Below are 25,283 nucleotides of genomic sequence, written 5' to 3'. Positions count from 1 at the left end.
TCCTCTTCTCCAGGCTAAACAACCCCAGTTCCCTCAGCCGCTCCTCATAAGACTTGTGCTCTAGGCCCTTCACCAACTTCGTTGCCCTTCTCTGGACACGCTCCAGCACCTCGATGTCCTTCTTGTAGTGAGGGGCCCAAAACTGAACACAGTACTCGAGGTGCGGCTTCGAGATAGAACATAGAAGATAGAACATTATTCTGTGTTCTCTTTCAGATTACTGCTAAAGATATGGCAGAAGTCTGGACTAAAACCAGTAGTCACTACAGGGACCTCACTGGATGTATCCCCTTTGACCAGGGATAGTTGCACCAGAGGGAAGGAGCCTCTGCTACCTTTTTTTCTGAAAGATTTAAGCCTGTAGTCTCCCAAAACACTGGAGGGCTCAGCCTGCTTGAAGGATGGATTGGGTCATATGTCTGAATATCTAATGACAGTGTCTTGTTATGGTAAAAAGACTATGTTTTTTTCATTGCTGTAATTTTATAAAGTTCTAAAAGAACTAAAATGCAGAAGGTATATTATTATTTATTATTTTAAAATATTTATTTTTTTAAAATATACAGCATTTTTAAGAACATGTATTAAATGTCAGCATATTCATATATACATACACATGTGGACAAATATATGTCATTGACAAACTGATACAGAGCACATATATATAATAGTCAAGGCAAACCTAACCCAGATTTGTCCTTATTCTGGACCTGCTGGTAGTATACAGAATTATTTATAGGGCCACCCTAGTAATTTCCAGTGCTAACCTATTTTCCTAGCTGGAAGCCAACTGTCCCCGTCTCCTTCCTTTTGGATGAGACTGTTGTTTTTCCTAGCTGGTCTGTGATCTGTTTTATTCTAAGAGGCTGGAAAAAGCAGGTGGAGGTAAGGGAAAAATATATTTCCAGGTAAAAAGGTATAAAGTTTTCCAGGTATAAAGTTTATGAATTATGTTTCACCCAGATGAACTGAATGTTCCACAGAATAACCTTGGGGAACAGAAAAGGGCCTCGCTCCACCCCAGCTCTCGACAAGAACTTGCAGTTCCCACTCTGAGGTGGGGATTTGACCCCCACCAGGAAACTTGGATTTTACTGTAATAGAAATGTAACACTTTACGAGACATAATTTCGCAGTGGTGAGGAGACACAAGTCACAAACACCACAGCCTGGAAAATCGGGAGTCTCTCTGGGTGTTTTTTTAGCTTTAAGTAACTTCAGGTGAAAAACCGGCACTTACAGGGCACGGTGTATTTTGCATAAAAGTGAAGAGGTTAAGTAATTTTTTTCTTTGAGGGGATAAACCGCGCAAACCCCCGCCCCCGCTCCGCCCTCCCCGCCCGCCTCCCTCTTCCACGGGCCGGGACTGCGGGCGGGGCGGCGCTGCCGGAAGCGCGGCGAGCTCCCGCCTCGCGCCGGGGTCGGGGGTGAGGCGCGCGGCCGCGGCGGCGGGCTGAGGGCGTCCCGCGGGCGCGGGCCTGCGGGCGCCCATGGAGGGCGCCGGGGACGAGGAGCCGGCGGCCGAGGGGCCGCTGCAGCAGCTGGTGAAGCGGCAGCGCAAGGAGAAGCGGGAGCTCCAGGGTGAGGGGCGCCGCGGCCCGGCGAGGGGCGGGCGGGGGAGAAGGATCGGGAGCGGGGGAGGGGAGAGCGACTCCCTCAGGCCGCGGGGAGACGCGGGGCGGGCGCGGCCTCCGCTCTCGGCCTTCCCCCGGGGGCCGCTCCGCGGAAGCGACGCTGGAAGGCCCGGGCGGCAGCGGCAGAAGCGTGGAGGGGGCGGGAGGGAGGGGGCGGGCGCCTTCGCCCCCGCCCCCGCCCGGCTTTGGAAGAGGAGGGAGCAGCCCTGGCGCTGCCCTGGCAAGGGGAGGAGGACGGCGGCAATGAAGATGTCTTGGGAGCGGTGTCGGAGCCGTGCTTTGCTGCTAGGCGTGGTTCTTGTCAGGCAGGCGGTCTGCTGGGTTTGCCTTACTGCAGTCTCCGGAGCCTAACGATGCTTGAGAGCCCTAACATAATGCTAGATCGTTAACATTATATTAACGTTTTGCTGCTTTGCTTTTAAGTTAAAGGAGGGGTGTTTTGTAAGGCATTTTAGATTGAAAAGCCTGCATAACGGACCTTGCCGCCCAGGCAGCTAAGTTTCTTTGTTCCAAGTGCAATTGATCTGAAATGAACTTTCACGTTCTGTCTAGCCACAGTAAAATATCTATAGTAGACGACCTGTGTGGTCTTGCAGTACTACATACGAACTGTTCATGAGCTACATTTTACCTACTTTATTACAGTAGATTAATATAATTAAGTAGTTCTGTTAGCTGGATTCTGTTGAGTTTTGTAGTTGATTATAATCTTTCTGTTAAGCCTTTCTCATTGCTGCTATATTGATATGGCCTTTTCCTTGTTTGGCTTTTTTGATATGTAATGAAATAGGCCAATCTGTACCCTTTTATGGGTTAGAGGGTTCAAGAAGAGGAGAGACACTTCTGGGCTGCATATTGCCATTAAATCTATAGGAGCTTACTGGTTTGAGATGCCTTTTCCTCTCTCAAATTTGGTTAAAATGGGAAAACAGCATAGGAATCAAGCATTGTGATTCGGTGGCTGGAGGACATGGCACATTGATTGGGAGAGGCTGAGGAACAGAGGGTTTTCCCACCTACAGAGGGTGATGAGGGAGTATGTAATTACAGTCCTCCACCACCTAACGATGGGAGGGGTACACAGAAGACAGAGCACCAGTCTTCCCAGTTAGGAGAGGCAGATGACCTATAGGCATGCATTTTCCCACTTGGAAAATTCATTCCTGAGAAGTGCAATGATTAACTGTTTGACAGATAGCAAAATAGTTTGTTCGTAAGAATTAACATAAGGTAGATCTCAGCCTCCGAAAATCCAGCATCTCCTCCAGTTGATGATCCTTGTCTCCACCATCCCCCACATACTCTCCTTGTGTATTTGTGTTTGTCTCTTAAGTCCCAGATTTCCTTCTCCCCCATTATGTTAATTTTTATGAACAAAACTGCTTTTCTGTCTAACTCAGCTAATTCATGTGTGAGGCTAAATGCTTAACATCTTTCAGTGTGAGCATTCTCGCTGCCTCCTCTTGAAAAGTTTCATTATCATCACCATCATCCTCAGCTCAATTGCCAGTCAAGGGTAAAGGGCAGGAAAACGTACAGATAATGAATAGCAAACAGGGTGTTAAATAATTGGTGCTGTAACTCTAAAACAGTGAATACAGAAGTGATGAGAGGTAGCAGGGTGTGTTCATGTAAGAGCACAAGCTGTGGAAGCTGTGTTTGTTCAGCCTGGAGAAGAAGAGAAGACTGGGGGGATCTGGTTGTAGTTTCCACTGCATAGTGGATGGAGCCAGACTCTTCAAAGTAAAGCACAGAGAATGGTCTAGAGACAATGGCTGAAAGTGGTAACAAGAACAATCCTCATGGGAGGAAAAAGGGAAAATATTTTCATAACAAGAATGGTTAAACATTGGAAAAAACTGCCCAGAAAGGTTGCAGAATGTTAATCCCTGGAGACTTTGCACAGTCATCTGAATAAATTCCAGATCAATCTGAATTAACGTAGCCTGATGTAGCTTTGAATTCATCCCTGCTTTGAGCAGGAGGTTGAACTAGATGACCTCTGGACATCCTTTCTAATCAAACTATTCTATGATTTGAGAAATGGAGCCTTGGCTTACAGCCTAAAAATACTTACAGAACTTAAGCAAATTGAGGTTTTTTTCCTCCTTGAGTACCCATTTTGCCTTTAGAAACTTTATTTTAAGGACAGGTAAACTCTGTTCTTTTTTTTAATCTGCTACTTGTGTATGGTGGGTTGACCCTGGCTGGATGCCAGGTGCCCACCAAAGCCACTCTCGCTCCCCTCCTCAGCTGGACAGGGGAGAGAAAATATAACAAAAGGGTCATGGGTTGAGATAAGAACAGGGAGATCACTCACCAATTACCGTCACGGGCAAAACAGACTTGACTTGGGGAAATTAATTTAATTTATTACCAATCAAATCGGGGTAGCATAATGAGAAATAAAACCAAATCTAAAAAAAACCACCTTCCCCTCACCCCTTCCTTCTTCCCAGGCTTAACTTCACTCCTAATTTCTCTACCTCCTCCCGCCAGCAGCGCAGAGGGACGGGGAATGGGGGTTGCGGTCAGTTCATCACATGTTGTCTCTGCTGCTCCTTCCTCCTCACAGGGAGGACTCCTCACACCCTTCCCCTGCTCCAGCGGGGGGTCCATCCCACAGGAGACAGTCCTCCATGAACTTCTCCAGCATGAGTCCTTCCCATGGGCTGCAGTTCTTCACAAACTGCTCCAGCGTGGGTCCCTTCCACAGGGTGCAGTCCTTCAGGAACAGACTGCTCCAGCGTGGGTCCCCCGTGGGGTCACAAGTCCTGCCAGCAAACCTGCTCCAGCCTGGGCTCCTCTCTCCACGGGTCCACAGGTCCTGCCAGGAGCCTGCTCCAGTGTGGGCTTCCCACTGGGTCACAGCCTCCTTTGGGCATCCACCTGCTCTGGTGTGGAGTCCTTCAGGGGCTGCAGGTGGATACCTGCTCCACTGTTAACCTCCATGGGCTGCAAGGGCACAGCCTGCCTCACCATGGTCTTCACCACAGTCTTCACCACAGACTGCAGGGGAATCTCTGCTCCAGCACCTGGAGCACCTCCTCCCTCTCCTTCTTCACTGACGTTGGTGTCTGCAGAGTTGTTCGCCTCACATATTCTCACTCCTCTCTTGAGCTGCAGTTGCGCAGGTTCCCCCCCCTCCCCTTCTTAAACATGTTATCCCAGAGGCACTACTACTGTCGCTGATGGGCTCGGCCTTGGCCAGCGGCGGGTCTGTCTTGGGGCCAGTGGCATTGGCTCTATTGGAGGCTTCTTGCAGCTTCTCACAGAAGCCACCCCTGTAGCCCCTCCCCACTACCAAAACCTTGCCACACAAACCCAATACATTGTGTGATTAAGAATTTACACGTCTTTCCTGTGACAGGATTTGAGATCTCAGTGCCCAGATAACCTTCTTGAAGGCAACAGGCTGAGGTCTGCTGTGTTGATGAAGTTCATAAGCATTTATAACAGTAACTTGGCACAAGTTTTTCTCCTCTTCAGATACAACATTTGCATCTTTTAAGAAAAATAGAGCTGCTTTAAAATGTGATGCTCATAATGGGCAGTCTCATAGCTAAACTGTTAAAACATACCGATATGTCGATATTTGTAAATTTTTTTCTGTATGACTTGCAGTTCTTTTTTCTACAATGACTGTGGAGTGTCTGTATTTAGAGGTGATGTTTTATTACGCTATTCCTCTAACAGCAAAAATTCAAGGCATGAAAAATGCTGTTCCCAAGAATGATAAAAAGAGACGAAAACAGCTGGCTGATGAAGTTGCCAAACTAGAGGCAGAACTTGAACAGAAGCACAAGGAGGAATTAAAGCAGCTGAAGGAAGCTTTACCTGAGCAGAGTAAGGTAGGTGCCTTAACTTTAGCTGAAGTGGTATAGATACAACTTGTATTAGGGCTTCTTTAACTTCTAAAAATTATAATGAAGTAACACTTTAAAGTATTAATCTTTTTCCTTGCAGTATTGGTAACTCTTTTCATCTTTGGAAAGATTCAGCTGTTATGGCGGGTGGGCATTACTAGAAGGGACATTTAACTGTGGGGTTTTTTTGTTGTTGTTGTTGGGCAGTGTTTGGCTTCACTCTTAAGGCTACGTTAGTAGCTCAGTCATCTTAAAGAGATTTTTTTTTTTTTTTAAGTTCCTGTTATATTATTGCTCTAATTATCTTTTGAGATACTAGTAGAGTATTGTTGGCCTTCAGTAGGCATTTGACTGATGCAGTGTGTTTTGTCTTGCAATTCTGTCAACAATGTAACTGACCTTTTTGTAAGAATACACTTTCTGTGATGATGGGAATTGTCTTAGATGCTACTGTTCTGCCATGTTGGCAACATAGCTACATACTTAAATGCTTCCAGTTTGCTGTTTGATGGCAAACCACTTAATTTTTAACAGAGGCTTAGCATTATTGAAATTTAGCTGCAGGAAATGTGACCACCTGAGTAAATGACTAAATGCTTGTGTGACATACAAAAATTCACCTGTGTTTTAGCACTTAATAAGTAGTGTTGGAAACTCCTGTCACAGTGAATTTGCCATTCCTAGACTTAGTTCTGTATATCCAGTACAGAAAAGATCTCTATTTGTATCATGTGCCTGAATTTAAGAACGGTTTGTCCAAGTAGGCCTGTTCATATACTTTCTCGTACCAAAATGGGAATAGAGTTTATGGCTAAATTAGTGCAATATAGTTATCTGTGAATGATGCTAAAGCTCCATGCTCATATATTTCCTTAAGTGTTTCCCTAACAGTGTGTGTCTTTTGGCTATTTAATTCTTGTAAAGAAACAAACAAAAGCCTGTCTGCCTGAGGCTTTCGGGACTAGGTGTTTTCTCATTAGTGACCTAACGAAGAGTTAAGCAGAATGTATTTTTCTTTGAAAATGAGAGTGAAAACATTTCTGAATGACTTTTAGGGAAATAGACTTGATTGAGAAGCATCTGCTGAGAATCCTGGTGGAAAATAAAAAGGTTTTCAATTGGGAGAGTTATGACCCTATAACAATCTTCTGTAGTAGTTTTTAAGCAGATGCTTAAGCAGATGATTAATGCATAAGCATTAAACATAATGCTTCTATTTACCTGTATCTTAGATTAGTTTCAAGAGTTTGTTTTATGAGCTGTCAAAACTTTATGATGGGGGACCTTTCAAGCTAAAATCCCTGCCCTGGACATAGCTTTACCTGAGAGGATTTTCTTTTGAAATGTATAGTTTCTTTCACTTCTCAGCTTTTTTATTTGCATTGAAACATGTCCATGCTTCCAAGGGTGACATCTAGTTTGTACCGTTAAGGGGTTAGCTTTGTCGTTTTTCTTGAGAAGTGTCAACTCCCTGTCTTTTCTACCTGCTGGTTATGCTTTGGTATGGAAGGTGGAGCCTTCTCTTGCTTTAATTGTCACAGAACTTGATAATGGCTGTTTCAGTACTTCAGTTGGCTGGTATGGTGAGGAAAACTTTCCCTTTCAGCCAGTAAGCAGTGTTCACACTTCAGTGTGGAAGCTTGTAAGAGAACATATAGATTAAATTTGAGATGCGCAGTACCTGTCTCTTTGTTGAGACTACAGAAAAATAATAAAATGCATGACAGAGTGGTTTGGGATGTAAAATGCTTTACTTTTGGCTTTGACGGGTTCTGTGCCATACACAGGTCTTTGTGGTGTAACTTCATAAATATACCCTGGAATTACCTAGGAACAGAACTTAAAACTGTTTCAGGAGATGCACATCTCAGTTATCATTTATACTAATAAGAACATTTAACGTTGTTTTTTTTTTCTTTTAGACAGATTCTATAGCTGATGGGGTTGCAAATTTAGAGCTTGAAGGAGTAGAGCAACAGATTCAGCATCCTCGAATATCGAAAGCACAGAAGAGGCGGGTATGACTTAACATTTAAAAAATTTATAAATATTTGATTGAAGTTATATTCACTTAAACTTAACTGTAATAACCAAAGTTAAACAATTTTTCAGGGGACATTACCTGGCTAATTCAGTATTGGTACTGTACCTACTGGGTGCCTTGAAAATCTGTAAAGCTGCTACCTAGAGATATGTGAGCATTTTATAAACAGTTGTACTTTTTTACCCTCAGCCATGAGCTGGGAATCAAAATACGTCAGAAGATGGGAGCCAGAAAAAACAAATGATGCAAAGCAAATTATTTTAAAATAATTTCACTAAAAACATTAATAAAGAAATAAAGTAATTGAACTAAAATAATATAATGTGGAAAATACACAAGTAGTAGAATGTTACACGTTTAACAAAAGAACATTAATACTGAAATTCTTGTAAATATTTGAGTTGTTAAGAAACACTACCTGATGTCCATACCATTAGGGTTAAATCTTGTTAAGCTTTAGATGTTAAATTGCGATGGATTAACATTCTCATTGTACCTGCATGAATGTTGGTTCAGGGCCAGAGGAGCACTGCTTTACTGCAGAGTCCATCCCCTGTTACACGATCACTAATGCAGAACTGCCTTGTAGCAAACATGATAAAAGGATGTTCTTAGTTCATCACACCTCGTCTAGGCAAACTAGAAACTCTGTAGTCTAGTTGTCCTATGTTGTGGTCGCATAAACCAGTCTGGTCTTGATTTGTGGTGAATTTTAAGCATGAAAGTGGAAAGATCATTCTCTGTACTGCTTCCTTTTTTATTTGCTCATTTACTTTGACTCTTATTCCCTTGTTAACTTAAGTGTAAACTTACGAAGCATTCTATAAAAGTCATTCTTATGTTATGTATTATTACATCTCCTCTAGTATTCTCTGTGTGCATTCTTATCCATCCTTTAGGTTAGGAGCAGTCTTTTATGATGTATAGTACCTAGCCCGAGGGAGTTTCAGTTTCATGACATGAGCTCCATTATGCAATCATATGCGTAAGTGGTAGATTTCACACTTATTATGAAAGAGCAATATTTTCTGTTGTTTAATTAGAATTCCCATACTTAAGTTGTTTGCCAATGTGGTGAAATAGGTGATCCTGAAGAAATGACTACTATTAATAGCTTTTGTATGAGTGTTGTAAAGTGTTGTTTTGCATGTTGATATAAGTACAATTTCTCCTGTCACATAATTTTGGGTGTGGTGTCGGAGGCAGTTAGGATATATTGGTCACTTACCATTTGCTAAAGTTTGGGTTTAGAAGGTCTCGAAGATTGGGTAGTACTGATTCGGGAGATCACTTCAAATGTTTTCTCAGTACATTCATATCTGTGAAGAGTTAGAAGCAAGCACTAACCCAAGAACTGTACAGGCATCTTCTAAATTTTAACATTTGATGTAATTTTTATGTGTTTTTAATCTAAGGAAAAAAAAGCTGCCTTGGAGAAAGAAAGAGAAGAAAGGATAGCTGAAGCTGAGATAGAAAATTTAACGGGTGCTAGACATCTTGAAAGTCAGAAACTTGCCTCCCTATTGGCAGCAAGGCACCTAGAGATTAAACAGATCCCTTCAGATGGCCATTGCATGTACAGAGCTATTGAAGATCAGCTCAAGGATCGCCAAAATTCCTGGACTGTTGCAACTCTGAGGAACCAAACAGCAAAGTATATGCAAAGTCACTTTGATGACTTCCTGCCATTTCTTACAAACCCTAGTACTGGAGACATGTATAGCAGAGGTAAGACTTCTGGCATAAGAGATTTTAAAAACTGTTATAACTATTTCTGATAATTCTTGATCTCAGTTACAGCTGAATTGGGACTAACCCATTATGGTGTTTGTTCCTGAACTTTGTTACTTTGTTGGTTTGGCTGTGTGCTATGGAACACAGAATTATGATCTGCTATGAAACTTGGTACACTTGTATCTTTGTAATTTATCTTTTATTTTTTTTCCCCTAAAGTAATCTAGCAAACATTATTTCCCATTAAAAAAAAAAAATCAGAACTTGCTGGTTACTAGATCGTAATCATGTTCTGGGATGTGATTTAAGTTGTATTATAAACAGCTTGTCTGCCAGGTTAGGGATGATTTTTTTTGTCAACTTTTGTATTGGTGTTTTCAATTTACATAGGAAAGCTATTAAAAATGAGCGTGAAATTCAAGCAAATCTATTTTATAATAGTTTGCATAGATGCTTTTTCTAGTTCTCCCCTTTATTTTCATTGTTTACACTAGGTCTTTTGGAGCCCTTTCTTATAAACAGACTAAACTAAAAAATATAAAGGCATTTAGCGTGGAGCAATGGTGTAGGCTGAGTAAATGCAGTTAAATGGAATTTGTGTACTTATTATTTGAGCAATGTATGGTTTATTAATTTCTTACTGCGTGTCTGGAACACCATGCAAATGACTTTATACGTTTTTTTTTTTTTTAAACTTACTGCTACATTCATTTAATAGTTATTGCTGTAGATTTCATTTGGTGACTGGGGGCTGTTGCGAAGCAGGAGGCATCTTTTCCATGTTGACAGAGATAGTTGTCACGGGATAAATGTGCCCCAAGAGAAGGCTGAATGAAGTTCTTCAGAGCAGTGGGGAGTGGTGGTTTTCTTATGTCTCTTAAGTCTGTTATAAGGGGAATATATATATATAAAAAATATATATTATATATATATAAAATATATTATATATATAATATAAGGGAAAGACAATTCTGAGCAGTCTTCAGAAAATCTGTTTGTTCTTTATCAGAATCTGTTCATAGGGTTCAGAAGCCTGAAGGGTTGTAATTTATAAATTATAAAGCTTTGTTTCTGTAGAACATGATCTGCAAAGGGTTTATTTAGCTATTAACAAAGGAACTATTGGGAATAAATACTTCAGACGTTAAAAACAAGGCAGCTAATTTGGAAATTAAAAAAAAAAAACCAAACCAAAAAACAAAACAAAAAAACCCCAACCAGCCAAGCAAAAACAGAACAGTTGAACTGCATACAGCTATGAGATTTTAAAAACATACCTGACACCTAGCTAACATAAGAACTAAGCGTACTACTTGCTATCACACTCTCTTCTGGAGTCTCAAAACAGCACCCTCTGAAACTTAACAGGAAGAAAACTCTATGCAATTTCATGCTTCTTGTTAACAGTTCCCTGAATAAAAAGTTTGAAATATAAACCTGTACTTCTTTTTTTTCCCATACTTGTTTTTCTTCCTGTCTTCAGTCTTAATTTTTCTTTCTAAAACAGTTACGGGGTTTTTTTGGCCTCTGTTTTTTTTTCCTTTCCTTCTCTTCAGTGAACATACATATTTTCCTGTATAATGTGTGTGGACTTCTCAGGTTCTAGCTCTTCATTGTATAGTCAGTATTTTTCCTCAGTTGCTTGTTTTCAAATAAGAGGAGTACTAAAAGTTGTCTTTTCTTTCCTCACAGAGGAATTTGAAAAATACTGTGATGATATAGCGAGTACAGCTGCATGGGGTGGTCAGCTGGAAGTAAGTATTGTATTGATAACTTTTATTTGTGACATTCTGAAGTGGGTGAATATACCTTCAAAAAAGGGCTTCTTAAGAAAGAATACCTGAAGGCATAAGGGAACGTAGTCATAAATAGTTTATCAAGAACTTTCTCCTGTGATTATAAATTATTTTCACAAATTAGTAGCTTTTCTGATGGTGTGCTGCTGTTCTGATGTATTTGACGGCATACAAGTTAACAAATTCAGTAGTTCTAAATATCATGAGAAAGACTGTCAGTATGAGTGGGGGAAGACTTTCTAAGGAGAAAACATTTTATTATGCAGACTTAAATGGTAGCAAGGCTGACTAGAGCGGAGCAATGTTAGATTTTTGTAATGTAAACCAGAACTTCAGAAAATACGTATTTATTTCAATTTGTCTTATTTATTGTTTTATGAAAGAGCAGTTACCAAATTACAAACTAGCCCAATGTTACCTGTGTTGTATCATCAAAACAATGATTAATTTAAGGCAACCTGGTTTCAATTAAAGTTTAAAAATTTAAAATAATTTTGCTTACTTTAATTAAAGTTTATTTTCTAACAATGTTTGAAATGTTATGCTCACACTCATGTCTGCTAAAATGAAATGCCATGTCTTCCTCTCTCCTCCCTACATCGCATTTAATCCTATTATTGAATTGTTTTTGTGCCTTAAAGCTAAGGGCTTTGTCACACATTTTGCAAACGCCTATTGAAGTAGTGCAAATGGATTCCCCTCCCATTATTGTTGGTGAAGAATATTCAGGCAAACCAATAATACTTGTGTAAGTATGTAATTTTATCCCTTCTTAAAATTAGTGGACTTATTTCTATAGCAGAGGGCTCAGCTTTGATTCTCACCTTGTCTTTTATTTTCTGTTACGTATCTGATGTTGAAATGCTGCTTGAATAATGATCTTTCAGGTCAGAAATTGTTTGTGATTGACACACTTAGTTTAAAGATATTGTAATTAGAGTTCTTAAAATGTTGACAATCAGCCTGAAGTGTGATTCAGTCACTGCTTTATAGAATGCTACAAGGTCCTTTTACCTGTTATATAATTAGAAAGTAATAGTGAAATTGATATAAGATGTAGCAGAAAACTTTTTTTTCCTCTTTAAAGTTTATATCAGTCTATGCATGGAAGTCACCAGAATTAAAAACTGTCTTTATTAATACTCTTCTATTTAATAACCTTATATATCCTCTGTGCTAAAACTTGAATTTATTTAAGCTATCTTCCAGCACTGTTAATGTTTGGCATGACGTATACTTTTAGTTAAACTGAACACTAATTCTGTTACTTTTTTTATTTAGGTATATGAGACATGCCTATGGATTGGGAGAACATTACAATTCTGTAAAACTGCTAACAGACACTGCTACAGAAAATGGCAGCTAGCATACAAAAGTCATAGATCCACATGGATAACAGTTGCATCTTGATGTGTTGGGCTCCAGACAATTCACAGACAGACTGGAAAGTAAAACTAAATTGGAATGGATTAAAAATGAAAAAAAGACATACGACGTTTGACTATAAATCAGAAGTAGCTCTTGATTTAAAACAAAATCAAACCAAAACCACACAACAGTGTTTTGAACTTGTTGGTATTAATCATGTTTAGAAGATCTTATCTAAAATGGTGGCTGTGTAGATCAGAATTTTTTTTTTAATAGAGCTTCATCCCATGCTGCAGTGAAAATACCGAGTAGAAAATGTTTTGGTTAATCTGCATTTCTGCTGAAGATTAAGGTTACCTGAAGGTTCCTGTTACATTATTTCTGGCAGATTTTGATGATCATGGAAGAGTTAAGGCGTTTAAAATAATTGATTTTATTTTGATATATGGAATATCCTCTACAGTGTTTCTTTAGTTCTATCAGGATCTAGCTTTAAAGCTGTAGTAGGGATCCCCTTCTTTATTTTGGCAGAGAAGAGCTGGAGACAAATCTTGTTTGGCTGAAGGAATTGCACAATCTTTTTATTTTAAAGACTTTCATCTAAGATTTTCACCAAGGTTTGAGGACTTCACTTTTTTTTTTTGCAGTTGACAGTAGGACCTGAACGCTTGATGTTCCTTGTGCTGAATCTGTAGGAAGAGCATTGTTGTTTATGACTACACATCATAACATTGATGCAAGCTAACTGTGCTGTTCATCTTTCATAGTCTTTCATCTGTGCATTTCGATGATACAGAAATCTTACAAACAAAAAGCTCCTCAATGTCCTCGCTTCAGGCAGCGAAACTCATCTGAACTCATCATTTATGGATCTGCTGATCTAAGCACTTTGTGATCTAAAGTGCGATGTTTTATAATGCTTAAAACAACTGGTTGCATACAGGTGTAAAAATAACCACCTTGGGTTTTGTCGGTAACTTTAAAGGTGATTTTCATAAGAATTAAGTTTATTTTCATTACTCCTTATGATGCACAGAGACTTGAAAGGTGGGGTATTTTTTAATATGGCTTGACTTTTTACATTAGAAATGTAGATTTTTGTCTTTAAGTCACTGTAAATGTGACTCCAAAATTAGCAGCATACTGAAACCAAAGTTGTAATGCAATTGTTTTTTAACAGTAGAAGTGATTTTTTTTTTTTTTTTTTTTTAAAAAGCCTTAGTCAGTAACATCATAATTGTCTGTATTTTAGGGCTGATGAGTTGATTTGGAGAAAAGCGGTTCGTGTCAAGGTTAAACATCTTTGCCCTGATCTGAGGATTATGAGTTAACAGTGCGCATCTTGTAGTCCTTCAGTAAAGCTAGCCAGCAGATTGACATTCCTGGGATTTATAAATTAGAAAGAAAAATCTGCTCTTAAGAAGGAGGAGATAAGTATTCACTTTATGGATCAGATTATGTCTGATTTAAAGCACTTTGAGAGGGAGGGGAAAAAAAAACCAGTCAATTATAGTAGGGGGGTTTGGACAAGTAGAACTTGAATTATGACTATTTTAGACTGGTGCCTGCCAGGAAAACAAAGTATTAACCAGATCAGGAGTTTTTACATCCTTATTTATCTGATACAGTATAGCAAAAATTACTGTGTCTATAGCAGCTGGTTTACTGTAGAATTTGGTTTACTGCCTTGATTGTATAAAACGATGTCTTTAATTTCAAACAAAAAATTGGATACAACAGTATGGAAAAAGTGTCTCTATTCATAATACCACTATGAATTTCACTAAAAATAATAATCAGAAATACTCTTCTATGTGTTGCTTAGGATTGATGTGATATGAAATGCACATGCTGCATTTTATAGATACTGTGTGAAAAAAGTTCTTTGTTTTATTGGGTTTTCATTCTTGTTTGATTAACTGACAGAGAAAAGATGCCAGAGTCGTGGAATGCCTGTACCAACAGTTTGTCCTGTTGAAGATGTTTACAATTTGTATAAAGCGAAAAAATGTTTTAATATAGTGAGTGAAGATCCTTGCTCATGCTGTATGGGACTTGCCAAAAAAGTAATAAATTGGTTTTTGTGGCAGATCTCATTGTGGTCACTTTTTTATTTTGTACTTAGATTATTCACTTCTTAGTTCCTACTGTTAATAAGTTTACTCATGTAATTTTTATGGCTTTAGAGTCCTACTGTATTATGAATTCTCCAAAAATGAACTATTCCTATTCAAGCAGATAAAGCTTTACTCTTTATGAAATGAAGTTGTTTCTAAGCAAAATTTATCCTCAGCGTTTTAGCAGTTAAACTTCGAACTCTTCTGAAAAGCTGTATTTGAAAATACTGTTGAACTTCTCCATACATAAAAGTGATCAAGTGAAACTGAGAGGGTTTTGGTTTTTTGGGTGTTTGGTGGTTTTGTTTTTTTTTTTTTTTTTTCTCCAGAATTTAGCTTTTAACTTCTTTGTCAGATTACATTTTCTCTGCAAAATAGCACCACTTATTTTGAGTTTATATGTATTTAAGTAGCTTGTCTTGCTTTTATCTGCAATCTGTTGACATCAGTTTCTTCAGCCACTATTTCTTTTAAGGGCTGTTAGGTGACTTTTTTGCAAGATTCATTGATACTACTTTCCAGTAGGAGTGCTTGCATGAATGGGAGGGAAGCTGTCTAGTGGTCTGCAGTAAATTGTGTACAATATTCTCAAAGGGAAGAATTTATTTATTGTTGAAAGCAACAGGTCCAGAGGCAGCCGCCGAGCTGGGCGGGGGCCCGGGAGAGACCGGCCTCCCCTCGGCGCCGCCTGCGGAGGTTAGCGTCCATCCTTGTCCTCTTGGCTTGGTCTGCACTCGGTCTCCGCTCTCCCCCGCGCTCCCAGTAGCGTGGGCTGCAGCCAGCGCCAGGCAGCGGGTGGGAGGTGGGTGGCAGCGAGAGGGAGTGCAGGCCTGGCATAAATTATTTAAATATTCCATGACTTTAAGGGTTTTTTTTTTTAAAGAAGTAAATAATATAAAATGCAATGAAGCAGTGATGTTCCTTGTGTGCATTTTTACAATTCTCATAACGTGTTTATGATGTATATTAAAATATTACACCAAAGCTAAAACATTGTGAAGAGGGGAATTTGTTTCACAACCACTTGCCTCGAGGCACAGTTGAAGTGCCTCCTGTCCATGCTCTGTCCTTCCCGTCTCCTCTTTTTAACGGGCAGCTCAACAGGAGCTGTGACAGGCCCCGGGGAAAAAAAACAAGGCTGAAATTTGGGGTCCAGGCAGAGCACATTCCCTCAGCTCCTACTGTGTTTCAAGGAGTAAGGGGTGCTGGCAGCGGTGTGACTGGGCACTGTGGGATGGTGGCCCCCCTCTGCTGTGTTATGCTCAGGTGTAATATTGTTATGAATTACAAAAATGAGAATTATTGTAGCTAAATGCTCTGGCGACAGATGGGGTAGGGGTACTGCCTCTCGTGGTTGGCGTTGGAGCTGTGGATTTTGCCTAGTTCTCCAGCTTTCCTCCTTCACCAGCGCTGGTTGCCTTGCAGCTTATGAATTCACTGATGGGACAGTTGAGTAAGTGGAGATCGGCAGCGTCTCTTCCGTAGATGATATGGGTGGTCGCAGTGAGACAAGCCGTGGCGTATGTTCTGGGACGTCCTGATCGGACATGCTGCGTAGATGTGCTGGGTAAGCGGCACCTTCAGGGGTGCGACAGCCTTCGTGCCGAAGGAGTGAATGCAGAATGCCCCAGCGATACCCCGAAGGCTGTGAGGAGAGTGGACATCAGAATGTCCCATCTGCATCATCTGGGTAGACAAGACAACGCTTTGGGACATCGTCTTTCGTAGGCCAGGGAATTGTTGCAAGTGTAACTCTTTATTTTTAGTTCTCAAGACACAACCTGCCCTCCTCTATCTCCCAGCTGATCTCCTGGGATGTATTTATGAATGACAAGCAGACCATGTTGATTACTTAATCTATGCAAGTAGCTGAGCAGACTTAAAAATAGGATCTGAGATACAGGAGGCATTTTCTGCGCTTTCCTTGGCTCCAGTAAGAACGCTAACCCACCGATTCCTTTGTTTTGAGAGACTAATAAAAGCAGCAGATGGGTTATGATTAATCACTAGAGGCATATGCTATACATACTTTGGAATACAACTAAAATCCTTAGTAAATGCTTCCGTATGTTATAAACAGGTATATCATAAAAAGAATTGTTTGCACACAAAAAAATGTTCAGTAAAATTCAAAATAAACTGATGTAGTATCTGTTGCAGATTAAATAAATACATCACGGTGTCAATTGAAAAGCTTTATTCTCTTTACAAATTGGAAAAATTGGAGTGCATAAACTTAAATAGTAAGAAGATAAAAAATATTCCTAGGGAGCTGCATTTTCTGCAAAGGCTCCCTGAGCTTCATCAGTCCTGCAAATATTTTGTCATGATATCTGAAGAGAGAAGATACATTGAAGAGTCTGAAGATGCTGTGTTTGTCTGGAAACAAACTTAAAAGCCTTCCAGATGTGAGTAATGCTGCTTTATTTTTTAAAGCTTTTTTTTTTTTTTCCCTTTTGAAGAATAATGTTGTCTTATGAAAATGTTTGAGCAAGAGATCTTTTTTTGAAATTATTACTTGAGTCATGAAGATGCACTTTAGTAATTGCATTCTGGAAGGTATTTGAGTACTCTTGAGGAAGCTAAGGACGTGGAGATTTTAAACTAATAATTCTTCCTTATATATATATGTATCCTATAAAACTCTATACTCTACATATGTATCCTGTAAAACTATAAAATATGAATAAACCTCAGCAGGATATATAGCCAACAGTTCATTATTAAAATCTAATAAGGCTCCATTGAGTTGAGAAAGAGCGAGGGCCGAAAGATGGCATATCTCATGAAGAACTGTTTTTCTCTTAGCTGTATACAGAATGTTGGAGCACAAAAAGCCAGAAGCAGGATAGGGAAAGTTGGTGCTAACCGGGGGTACCTGAATGAGATGCACAAAAATATCCAGGCTAAGAACAGTGAGGCGAGAGAATACAAACGTGAGGGCTAGAACAGCTGTAGGGGTAGCCAAGCAGGGAGACGGCAAGCGAAGCTAGTAGCCTGTTTTCCAGAAACAAAGCAGAGATGAACTGTGTGTGACTCCATGGGATTTGTTCTTATGCTAAAAAATGTTTCTGAAAGGGGAAAGAAAAGGGAAGTATTTGCTGCTTTTTCTAGCTCATGATTTACTCAATAATATGAAAAAATATCAATGTACATCTTTGTACAGGTCTTACTTGTGTGTGTCTTTACACCTCGCGTGCTTCTGAAGAATTGCACTGTGTAACCAGCGGTCTCAAACGTTTGGGGTTTGGTGAGCTCCCCGCAAGAGAGAGCTGTTTTGCAGCTTCACTGGCAGCCTTCATTGCGCCTTCTTCACTGGGTGGTAGAACTGCAGGTTACTTCAATGGATTTTAAAAACTTTAATTTATTTTAAGCTCTGATATATTTATCAGTATTAACATACTGTGTTTTATGTCAGTGATTTAGTTGCAGTATTTGCTGTCTGCTTGATCTGCTGCTTGAGTATGTTATCCATCTGCTTCTGAACATTTTATCACAATTTTTGCAGACAACTGCAGACTGAAACTTGACATGGAGATCTTTGAGAAAACCCGCATGGGACAAGAAGCTGGAGAATGCAATGAAAGAATACTTTAAATCCAACTTGAAAAACTGTGCTGTTCGGTAAAAATAATGAGAAGATTCTTAAGGAAAATTACCCTGCTGATATTCCAAACCTTTACATTTCAGTTTTTATGTTTTAGTTGTGACAATCAAGTAAAAGTTTTGTCTGTTTGTTTTTAATAGAGAAGAAACTGGATGTCACACCTCTGATAGCGTACTCAGGTTTTGCAGATTCTGTTATTTCTGAAAGAATGGTAGCTTTCCCTGACATAAATACCCTGGAGGTATTTAAAAGAAGGGTAGACATGGTGCTCGAGGACATGATTTAGTGGTGGACTTGGCAGTAATAGGTTAATGGCTGGACTCAATGATCTTAAGGGTCTTTTCCAACCTTAATGATTCGATGATTCTATTCTATGATAACAAGTGATATTTCCCCTCTAGTGCAAGGACACATGAAAAAAAAATTATAAGAAGGGTTTTTTTCTTGTTAGACCGTTTTGAGCTTCTAACATTTTTTGTGAAACATCCTTGATGCTGTGTGTAGGAGTGGAGCTGTTCAGGTTTTTTTTAATTTAAAAAAGTGACTTTAATGGTAGGGGTCTTGAGGGGGGACAGGAAGGACACAGATTGCTTTCCTGAATTAGGTAAAAATTGAACTGAGACATTTGGGCACTATGTGGGCGTATTGAGAAAATTGTGTATTTCAAATCTGTATACCAATATATCTTCTACGTTTTAGGATATGTGCTGACTTGTCCCACATGCTAGCCCCTTTGGAAAAAACTTCTTAGCTTTGGAGTTTTGGCACTGGAGCTGGAAGTCTGTGGAGTGTTGCAGATCTAGAACATCACTGGGAATAAAAAGAAATGTGGAATAGCTTGCGGAACAGCTTGCTGCTTGGAGCAGCGCATTGGATGGCTACAGGCTCTTTAGGAAAGACAGGCTGGGAAGGTGAGGAGGAGAGGTCTAGCTTAGCGCTCAGCTGTGGGACAAGTGGAGGTCTGTTCATAGCTCATGGGTCAGGATCAGAGGGGTGGCCAATGTGGGGCACGTTGTTGTGGGTGCCTGCTATATGCCAACCAACATATTTTTACTAATTCTACTAATGGTGGTTTTTTTGCACAGTTCGAGTTCCCTGGCCTACTCCAGAGCCTTAATCTAAAAATAAGACAAAGCAGGCTAAATTAAAAAAAACTATTGCTTAGTAAATACATTTGATTATGAAGTCTCCATTAAATTGTGTGTATGAAACCCAGTGTCTCTTCTGTGCAAGATCTATTTATGTATTTTTAAGAAGAACACACAAGACAGCCTATTTGTACAACAGGTGAAACCAGGTCTCAGTAGAGGCTTTCTTGTATTCTCGCTTACTTCACACAATGTATGGAACATATCACAGTGACACTAGTAACATCAAACTTTGTCAGATGCACAAACTGAGATATTACCTTCAAGGAGTGGGCTTTCCAAAACTGATAACAAATGTCAGATGACTTAAGAGTCTTGAAACAATCTGTAACTTTCAACTGCATTGGTATGCAACATTTTCCAGATCAGAGCACTTATAAAAGATAATTTCAAGGACTGTAATCAAATACACATTTTAGTAAGGGGAAAATATCTAACCCTATACTATGCACTGTAAAAAGAGATGAGAAGTGCTGATTACTATTATAGTAGAAGCTAAGTAAACAGGCCAAGAAGAGAACAAACAGGATACCTGGTAAACATGTAAGCTTAATTTTTTTAGCAGAATTTTTTATGCAGAATTACTTAAGATACACAAATAAAATACATGTTGTGAGCTAAAAGTTATTTCAGCTAATTAAAGCTATCACCTTAAGTAGGAAGGCATAATTAGTACATAATATTAAATAGAAAAGTAATTCCTGAAGTTTCTATAACTAACTTCTTTTAAAAGAAACTTAGCAAAAATCTCTAAAGCCATTCGCCCATCTGTCAGAACTTATTCTTTGTTTCTCACAAAGCACTGACACAAGATATTTGATTTCCGTTACACCAATAGGTTTAAAAAAAAAAAAAACCTGTAACTGACAACAGTACATGAAAAATGATGCAAAATGTACCTTCGGAATGATGAAAAAATGAACCTCCATCCAGTTGTCTACATATGTCTCTGCTCTATTCATGTATGCATTCCTGCTAATCAGGTGAGTGAACATCATCAGAAAAAATAGCACAGAAGTACACCAATAAAAAAGATAATCTGAAGTTTCTTAAAATGCTCTGTATTATTGAAGAATTATTTTAAATAGTTGGGTTTGAATGATGCTAGTTATAGCAAATGAAATATTTGAATTATCTCATTACTAGTCCTCAGGGGACCAACCTCTTCTTTCCAAATGGTACTGATGGGTTGTTTCTAAAGCAGTACATTCTTCTTACAGTGTAATTCCCTTAACCTAAGGTCCTTCCCTTATTTCAACAGAAAAGTTTGCAACAGTTAATAACTAAGCAGTTTTGCTGCTTCAGTTTACATCAACTGTTTTAGAAATTAAAAAGCTATTTAAGGATAAAGAAATAAAGACAGATGCTCCATGCAGTATGCTAAGTTAAAGCTCATCTTCCTTTGCAAAAATTTAGGAGCACATAGTCCCCTCATGCTTCTAATAAATAATTCTCATACTTTAAGCAGGCAGCTAATCCTCATTTGCTCCACTAGATCAATCTTGCCACTGGAGTGGCAGTTTACTGGAGAGCTAGAAATTGTCAAACTTGGCCCATTTAAGACCCAAAAGACGATCGGCATATCTGAGATTAACACATAAAAATGTCTTCTACTTGACTGATTTTAGATGCACTTTAATTTTGTTATGTATAAGTGTTTCAGTGCAAATCACAGAGCAGTTTTAATAGTAGACTGTCTCAGCAGTGAAACACTTCTTGCTTCCAATTTTTCAAATGAAAGTTGACTATTTATTAAAGCACTGTACAAATTAATTATTTATTGTCAAGAATAAAACTGTCAGTAAATCTTAATTGAAGAGCCTTAAAAATTACAGAAGCAACTTCACTTCTAATTTTGCATATAGTACATCTCATTTGCTTTTGAAATATAGAAGCCTGGGAATAGATAACCCATAACTATACCGAGTAACTCAAACTGTATTTTAAATTATGAAATTATGATACTGCATGTCGCTCATCTGCCCACGGACATACAAAAATATACAGACATTTAAAAAAATATATATTCCATGTATTTGGTGGTACTTTTTTTTTTTTTTCAGTATATTTTCTAAAGTAAAACAATAATTAAGCAAATTTCTGGAGTCAGTTCTGAACATATTACTGGCACACAAAGCACATGACATTCTGTTTATTCAATTAATGGCTTCAAGGATAGTTTAACAAAGTATTTGAAGGACTGTACACCAAGATCAGAGATATGTATTAAATGTCCTTTACTTTTTATCTCTTAAGTATAATAACCTGTTTTTAAAATATCATAAATCAGAACACAAAGTGGTGGAATGTGGGGTTGGAATGCGGGTCTTGAAGTTGGGCAAAAAATTCGTAACAAGGTTATCAGTGGCCTCAATTGCACATGTTGTTATACAACTGACCAAGTACCTTCCAACAGTTGGTTTGCAAAATGTCAAAATTTGATCACAGTTTTCTAAAATGCAGTGCAAAACAGATGAGTAAATATGAAGCAAGATTTTAATTGAATATTATAGTTTTGAAAGGATCTCTGGTGGTCCTCCAGACCGACATCCAGCTTGGAGTGGTACTAACTTCACAGAGATCAGATTATTCTGTCTTTCACTTTACGAGCACCGTCCTTCTATATATGCAAAAGGGGAGGAAAGGCTACTGAGAACTCTGTAGATGTGGACAGAAGAGAAATGCTTGTTCTGTGTGTGTGCTTCATGCTGCAGGTCCCTTGGTCCTGTGGCTGGGCCGGTCAAAGGGATCACACTTCTCAGAAATTCTTTAGCTGAGGATTTCCTCAGTTTGAGCTGAGTATTACAGGTTCTTCAGGTTTAACATCCTAGGTCATAGTGAGGGAGATGTTTGTTTGGGGTTTTCTGCTCACTTTGTCTTTGACTTTGAGCCACCTGACAGACTAGAACAGCTTCAAGGGGATTTCTGGTTATTCAACCTATTTACGATGCTGGTGTGTTGTATTCAGTAGGATTAACTCACCTGATGCTTATTCCTTTAGACAAATCTTCCATTCCATTCTTATCCTTGGCACCGTATTTCTCATATGAGCTGCCATACTTAGGGCTTTTCAGATAAATCATCTTATTGGAAAATAGTTCAACATTGCAGTGCTGGATTGTAGTCTCTTTCTGCTGGGGCTGGGAACTGTTGAAGTTGTTACAGAAGAACTTCACCAGTTTGACCTCAGTCCTTGCTTGAGACTCCTGGAGGTCTCACCTGTATACCAAGGCAGTTGTGAACACAGCCCGTGCAAAGAGGACTTCTTACCACAGTTGAGCAGACGGTGAGCAACGCACCCTTCCTTTTCCACTGGAATTTCAGTTTGTTATTTTTCATTTGTATTTCCAATGATCTTTTTATGATTGCACCTCCCTCCAATTTAGCAGCTGCTGCACATCTCATTAAAGCATTTTCTACTTCTTGCACCTCATTAAATGAAGGTTGTATACGACTGGACAGCAGTAATGGACTTTGTCACACAGCATTAGCTATCTATCTCACTCAGCAGATGTCTTGTCCTTTTGTAATTCACCCTGAGTCTATCTATGCCACGGAGCACCAGTCCCATCAAGTATGGAGTGTTTCTGGCAGGCTTTGTTATGTGGCATCAAATACTTTGTTAGTTGAACACTACATGAATTATTACACAGAAATCACTGATTTCACATGCCTTTCACCTCTTTTGAAAGGACTTTTCCATCTCAGAGTAGGTAATGATTTCTCTGCACGTGCAGTTCTTACTGCCTCTGCTGCGACTGCCAGTACGAGTCCCAACCATATGATGATTTTTTTCAAAATCTGGACTTCATCCGTGAGTATCTGGATTCAGGCCAGGGAGCTAATGTCAAATAGTTTGTAGTAACAACTCTCGATTATTACTCATAGAGTACAAAATGAAAAGAGTGACTTGGAAATGGAAGGTCCTAAATTCCACTGCCATCTCCCTCAGCCATCCAGTCCTCAAGACACACTTTCGTATATATTTACTTACTGTAGCGCTGATAATCTTAGCTTTTCCCTAGATCCTCTTAAAGTTATGGAGTTTTGGGAGTAAACGATTTGTGTGTTGGATAATGAACTTTCAACCCCATATTAAATGATGTAATGCAGTTAAAAACTGCTCTTGAAAGAGACTGAAGTGGATATGCCTCATTCCAAATGTGTGTGACTTAAAGGGTCCCATTATGGAAAAATAAATGCAGCTTCATAGCCATAATTACTTTAGCTGACATGTTTAGCTGAGCAGCAATAAAACATACATCATCTTAATATGTATTGTTAATCTTGCCAACGATTTATACCATGCAAGCTAAAATTACCTCACCAGGTTAGATGATAGAATGAAGTCAGTGAAAAGCAGCTAAGCTTGATAATTAAGCTAGACGAAGTGGAAAGTAGGGTTTTTACTGCTTAATATATGTTATTGTAATTTATTTAAGTACTTAAAACCAACATGAAATTCCTTCCTTTTAGCTATGATTGGTCCTGCTGTGGATGTGTTCAAACAAAACAGATATTTCGGATATTTCATAACCGAAAATACACAGTATTTTATTTCATTTGGAGAGCTGCATTGGAATGTGCTAAGATTTTAGGTTAAGAAATACCTCCAGCCTTGAAATTCTTCTGATAACTCATGGAAGCAAAGCAACAAACAAGAGCACTTCACTGTTTGTCAGGGTTTGTTTAATACATATTTGTCTGTAGTGCTTGGGAGAGGACATTTTTGTTTAGGTGTTTTTCTTGCTATCTTTTCTCATCCGAGGGAAGTCAGAGTGCCAGTGACAGGAACTGGGAATCTTTTTAATAACAGAAAAATCAAATTGTGTATTTATCTGCCTTTTTTATTTGAGGATAATTATTATTTAGATAAAATGTACAGCATTTATACTTATCAGCATATTTTCAAGCACTTTAGTATAAAATGAGATAATTATGTTTCATCAGCCAACAATATCTTTCTTTTCAATTTGGCCTTTGGGACAGTTTTTGTAGCATCACTCTGAAAGATGGGCTTGTCAGTTTGTTAATTTTTTTTAAGCATTCCATAATGGAAATCAGATGAGCAATTTCATTTGAAAAAATAGAAGCAGTAATTCAAACCTAAAATTTGGAGGAAAACAAAATCCACGTTTTGAAATTTTTTTGTCGTTGTTATTTGACATTCTGTAACAACTTGGAGCAATACCTTAGTCCAAGATTTCAAACAGAACAGAGCTGGCTTTTTAGTCATGGCTACACAGTCACTTAAGGGCACTAGCACTTACATTCTGTATGCCAGTGAATATAAGAAAAGACAAATGTCTTCAAAACAAAGGCCTGATTTGATAACCTATTTGCAGTTACTCTTAGTTTTTGTTTATGACTGAGTTGTAAAGGATGTGCTCTTATGCAAGCCTAATTTTTATGAGGTGTTGTGAATTAACAGTTGCCCTTTCAGTGCTATCACTTGAACACAGGTGCATCTTTGTGCTCGTTATACAGGCCACTGATTTGCTCTGGTAGATAAGGTCATAGAGGTTAAATGGTTTGTCTGTAATGTGATGAATCATACAATAGGAAAGAGAAATGCGTTACATCTGGATGTGGGATGAAAAATTGAGATGGAATTTTAAATCTCTAGGAAGCATTTGGATGTGCAATACTGAGAAGCAGGAAATCCTGAATGTGTACTATTCAGCATGAGCATACATTTCTTTGGAAGTAAATGGATTTTAAAGTGTCTGGAGTATTTGGATTTTAAGGCTCTGTTGTTTGTCTGGTTCTGGATGATCCTAGATAAGAGGGCTTACAGTACTTTTAATTGGAGGACTTAATATTTGGTTGGTTTCTTATACAGTTGTCTAATCTGCAGTTGCCTTTCTCTGTTTTATAATTTATAGGTTTATAAAGGATTTTCAAGAGGTTAAATGTGAATGCATTTTGGGTCCCAAAGTAGGTCATGGCAATGAGGGTTGAAGATGGTC

The 25,283-nt window shown here is 38.8% G+C and overlaps 1 protein-coding gene across 2 annotated transcripts; it reads left to right on the top strand.

Annotated features, from left to right (window-relative positions):
• The first annotated feature begins 1,431 nt into the window (after positions 1–1,431).
• Positions 1,432–14,538, top strand: OTUD6B (OTU deubiquitinase 6B). Of its 2 annotated transcripts, XM_082305877.1 has the most exons (7): positions 1,432–1,581; positions 5,331–5,485; positions 7,423–7,518; positions 8,960–9,272; positions 10,971–11,032; positions 11,716–11,822; positions 12,356–14,538. In XM_082305877.1, the coding sequence occupies exons 1-7, from the start codon at positions 1,491–1,493 to the stop codon at positions 12,438–12,440; spliced, it is 909 nt and encodes a 302-aa protein (XP_082162003.1). In that variant the 5' UTR covers positions 1,432–1,490; the 3' UTR covers positions 12,441–14,538. The 2 variants fall into 2 exon arrangements, with proteins under 2 accessions (XP_082162003.1, XP_082162004.1); XM_082305878.1 differs by lacking the exon at positions 11,716–11,822.
• Positions 14,539–25,283: the final 10,745 nt, after the last annotated feature.

Source organism: Platalea leucorodia (assembly GCF_965183815.1).
Source record: "Platalea leucorodia genome assembly, chromosome: 1".
Lineage (NCBI taxonomy): Eukaryota > Metazoa > Chordata > Aves > Pelecaniformes > Threskiornithidae > Platalea > Platalea leucorodia.
This window is presented reverse-complemented; position numbering and strand designations above follow the sequence as displayed.